General features: G+C 31.4%; 1 protein-coding gene across 1 annotated transcript; it reads right to left on the reverse strand.

The window, feature by feature from the left end:
- Nucleotides 1-2,261: 2,261 nt before the first annotated feature.
- Nucleotides 2,262-3,930, reverse strand: HELRODRAFT_166764 (hypothetical protein; the record flags this gene model as incomplete). The annotated part of the gene is made up of 2 exons (XM_009011979.1): nucleotides 2,262-2,293; nucleotides 3,249-3,930. The coding sequence occupies 2 exons, from the start codon at nucleotides 3,928-3,930 to the stop codon at nucleotides 2,262-2,264; spliced, it is 714 nt and encodes a 237-aa protein (XP_009010227.1).
- Between the last annotated feature and the right edge of the window lie 1,466 nt (nucleotides 3,931-5,396).

Genomic DNA, 5,396 nt, shown 5'->3' on the forward strand with positions numbered 1-5,396 from the left:
TTCCAATTCTCTTCCATTCTCATCAAAGCATTCCCGCTTCATTCCCATTTCTCATAAATTTTACCAACTCCCATTTCACTCCCATTCCCAAAGAGGCATTTCCATTTTCCTCCCATTCCCTCTCGTTCATTAACATGATTTTTTTTTTATTTTTTCTTATAAAAATGTACACAAGACTAAAATAAGCAGCTAAAATTTTTATTAAGAAATTAAACAATTAAATGTTGCTATGTAAAAATAACAAATTATCAACACTATTTGCTGATATTGTAGTTCTTCTTTTCTCCAATATGCGATCTGCAATGCTGAAGACACATTCACTAGCAGATGAAGTTGTTTGCATGTTACGTTATAAAGTAAAGGGTAGAGGATATAAAAGTTTTTTTCTAAAACGTAACTGGGTCAGTATCCTTTACAACATGAAAATTCAGTCGATTACTTTTTTTATCTATAAGAAGTTGGGCATCAATTTTTGAAGCCATATTTTTACAGTTATTTTCCACAATCAAATTACAAAAAAACATGTTAATGCAATCAGCTAAATTATAAAACTCTAAAAGAAAGGAAAAGCGTAAAAATGAAAGAAAGTTCATTTCAATCATTCAAAAACATAGACATGAAAGTGGATAATAATACAAATTTTAGTATTTGGGATAAAAAAAATTTCCGTTTTCGCTAGTCCATCAAGTCATTCCCATTTCTCTAAAATATTTTTTACCAAAAAAACTTACTTCCATTCCCGCAGGAATTCCCATGGTTCCCATGAGAATTCCCTATTTCCCATTCCCATGTTCACCTCTAATCATTAGCATATTAAAAAAACTTCATGAAAACTAATACATGAAGCAATTTTTCATGGCGAACCTACGCTGCAATAATAAAGTTTTTAAAGTTTAATTGTATTAATGAAGCGAGTAAATTTTTTTACATTGCGTTCTGATTGATCCATAGCAAATAATATGAAACGCGAAAGAATAATGTATAACGTGGTATTTCTTAAAAAAAATGCAAATTTTATAAAAAAAATTTGTTTTACATAGTTGCGACACAAACAGCAGATGCAATGTATTTTTGGATCCATTCTGATTTTTATTGTTGTGCATTTTTATTACTTTTAAGCCACGCTTTTAAATCAGTTATTTATATCGTTTTTATTTTTATTGAAATTTTCTTTACAACACATGTAGCCAGTGGATTGAGAATCGCGTGAAAATGCACGCAGGTCATTCGTCTTTTTCATTCTATCCTATGCGGATAGCTAACTTATGCCCTCGCAAAGCGCTCTCGCGTCTCTGCTGCTTCATTTCAAATGTATTTGTTGCAACTCAACAGATTCATTATTCAATTAACATCAGTTATATTGCAATTTTCAATAATCTAATGTTTTACATATGAGTTTACCAATTTAAGTTTGATTTCATACTAAAAGTAATTTTTTGGATATTATTAATATTAGACTAGGAACCAATATATTTTTATTGCACTGAAAAGTAATGAGAGTAGATGCTTTATTGGTATGACAAGACTTGGCCACTTGCTCAAACAAATGCAACGTGGTAAACTGATAAAATGAAAATTGTGTCGTGCAATTGTGCTCAATTTTTGTCTTCGCTAAAACAAATCATAAAAAGAAACGTTACACCAACCAATGATTCTAATAAAATTAAACTCAGGATATAATACAATAATCGTAAGACATAACAATTGGTCTTAAAGAACAACTGCACTTCTAAAGACGATTCTACTTTGAAGCGTAATCACGTAACATATGAATTTAAATGCCCTATTGACGACTGTGCGCGTCAACAACATTCGTACATTGGTACTACGACCACTTCACTATCAAAACGTCTCACAATGCATACATACACAATCGACATATGCAATTCCAATAACCCGACAAATTCTTGACAACACAAAAATAATTCATCAAAACACCAACGCATTACACCTAAAAATTGCAGAAGCTGTTCTAACAGATATCAATAAACCCCAAATAAACATCCAACAAAGAATGATAACATCATTACAAACTCGACGCCTTAATACTAGCTTCAATAACAACGAAGAACAAAGATATGACAACAACAAAGATGAAGAATAGGAAAACCAGCTAATAACTTTGCTAAAGAACAATTTTGCTTGAAAGAACTGCACTGAAGATGATTTAGGAAAAATCGGAATAAGGCCTTATCTGCATGATGAATTTGGATAACAACAGTTTTATCAAATTTTCATGATAAACTTGAATAATTTTATTTTCAACATATTTCACATTTTCCATAAAATTCTACTGAAGAAAATTGAAAAGACAAACTTTAAAATGATAAATGCCAACAATTTGGTAGAATTCATACAATACCGTATACTAACATACATATAATCAAAAATGCAATTATTGGTGAGAATCACAGCATGTTCGGCGTTATTTAACTTCAACTTTCTTGAAAACTAAGTATTCACTTTAAGCAAACAAGGAATCAACAAAGTAAAGTAAAAGCAAAGTATATATATATATATATATATATATATATATATATATATATATATATATATATATATATATATATATATTATTAAAGATCATTTATATAGCGCTAATTAAAAAAAAGAAAAGAAAAATCTCAAAAGCGCTCACATCAGTAAAACATTATACGAGTGGATAAACAAATCAAAAAATGTACCAAAAATTTTAAACTAAAGAAAATAAATGAGTTTTTAAATCCTTTTTAAAATTGTCAAGAGAAACTCCTGGTATTCTCAGTGGATCTGGCAGAGCTTCCAAATCATCGGTCCGGCAACAGCAATATCACGCAATCCCGTCTGCAAACGATGAGCTGGTATCATCAAAAGGTTCCTATCATCTGATCTTAAACTGGTGTTCGTGGAGGATGTTTTCTTGACAAACCGATCGGACATATAATCTGGAGCCAAGCCATTTAATGATTAAATGTTATTAATGCTATTTTATAGACTATCCTTTTATTGATTGATAACCAGTGAAGTTGATTCAATATCGGCGTAACATGAATTCACCCAGTTATTACGACTTGTAGCTGATGAACATTTTCTATAATGTCTTTCAAGTTTCCTGCACACACTTTTTGCACGCAAACAATCCACATCAAACCATGGTGCAGCATGATTACATTTGATATGAATCTCCCGGAGTGGAACTAATTTGTCAACTATACTTTTTAGTTCATTCTCAAACAACATCAGTTCAGCTTCAACATCACTCCCCTGACATGTACCCGCAATAGCCGATTTTAAGATGCTTTCTTTGAACTGATCTTCATCTAGATCTTTCCATGATCGAGCCAATTTCTTGACAAAATTACCGCATGATCGAGGAATCGTTATTTTTGCTACTATACAACCATGGTCAGAGTATACTTCACTGGAATGAATCGATATCTCAGCAACAGGAAAACTACGGGAGCTGACAATAAGGTCCAGTGTACCACCATGATAATGAGTTTTGCCTTTTACATGGTTGACCAGATAAAACATATCAAATATTTCTAACAAACGTATTGTATGAGGGTCATCCATTCTCTCCACATGAACATTAAAGTCACCCATCAAGATAATATTCGAGTTCATCATTGTAATGTGTTCTAATACTGATATAAGTTCGTTAAAAAATGACGTAGATATTTGTGCTGAACCAGGTCTGTATATGGATAGCAATATGAAATTGTATCGTTCTATTTTTAACTTTATTGCAATGGCCTCAAAAGTAGTGAACACCGGCAGAGTTATTTTATTACAACCAAAAGTGGATCGGAAATAAATAACCAATCCCCCGTGTGCAGGATCATGCGGTCTTACAAAATCGACAAAGGAGAAACCAGGTGGCTTGGCCAACCCAACTGCAACATCACCAGCCAACCCATGCCATGTCTCCACTAACACCAAAACATCCATACCACTGTAAATCAATTCATAAATATTATCGACTTTCCCAACCAATGACCTAATATTTAATAAACCAAAAATCACAAAATCATTTGAGATGACATAATTATCTTTATGCTTTAAGTTACAATTATTAAAAACCAATGTACTTATATTCGATCTAGCGCCCAATCTACCATCTATTATTGCTATATCTTTCCTGCTGGTATTTTCACAACCCGCCACTTTCCCACATCTCCTCGAACTTTGAACAAAAAATCCCCTTTACTATCAACAGTCTTTTTCTGAGCCTCCTCAAGGAATTTTTTTAATTCATTTCTTTGTTCTCTGGTTCTCTGGTAAGATCATGACTTAACTTTACCTGAGCGAGATCATCACCAATTGTTTTCATTTTACCTATATTTTTAAAAAGTAAATCCTTGAGTCTTAAATCATCAAATTTTAGCAATATTGGTCTAATGACATGTTCACTTCTTTTACCAATTCTTATTAATTTGATGACATTCTTGTCACTTATAACACCGTCAGAAAGGTGGTTAAGGATCTTCAAAACGTGTTTTTTGTCAGCATCACTTTCTTTCAAGCGGAAGATCATCATAATATTCTCAAACATTTAACCTCTGTATTTATCACATCAACATTTTTCTTTACCTCAATATTTATTACATCGATGTTTTTTTTTACTTCAAGACTGACGACCAGGAAGATTTTAATTCAGTTTTGAAATTTTTCATTTCATCGCATAATTCTACTCTTGATTTTTCTAACGTACGCAATTCATTATTATCTTCAGCAACAAGTTCCACTTTGATATCATTAATTTCGGACTTCATGCTTTCATTCATTTTATGTAATTTACTTATCTCTTTAAGCAAAACTTTATTATTTTCATCAAAATTCTTTACCAGTTGCTCTACGGATGGCAAGAAATCAATGCAATTATCACATTTAAAGATTAAGTTGCGACATTTCTTTATGAAGTCATAATCTTCACTTGTCATCGACAAACATTTGTAATGAAATGATTCTCCACATTGAGCACATCGCAAACCTGAACAAAGTTCGTGATAAATCAATTCACACAGTTTACATTGCTGACAGTCTTTATTAGTAGTGTTTTTACATTTACATTTGTCTCGGGTCACATAATGTACGTACACAAAAACAACAACACAGGTAAACCTATTAATTGAACTAGTTTTCAAAACAATGCAGATAAACTTATCCTCGTCAACGAATTACAGACAAAATTTAAGTAAAATTTAAGTAAAATTTTCCAATTTTAATTTAGTTTTTAATTCACTAAATTAACCGAATTTAAAACTAATTCAAAAAACTTATAGAAAAATAACGAACTTAAACAAATTTAAAGCAACTTAAAATTACTTTGAAACAAAAATAACGCCAGAAAACCGCAAATTAACTCAAGTTTGTTATGGAATACAAGAACTACCAGTCGCACAGAATAATGTATA

The sequence above is a fragment of the Helobdella robusta genome (genome assembly GCF_000326865.2).
Source record: "Helobdella robusta unplaced genomic scaffold HELROscaffold_10, whole genome shotgun sequence".
In the NCBI taxonomy this organism is placed as follows: domain Eukaryota; kingdom Metazoa; phylum Annelida; class Clitellata; order Rhynchobdellida; family Glossiphoniidae; genus Helobdella; species Helobdella robusta.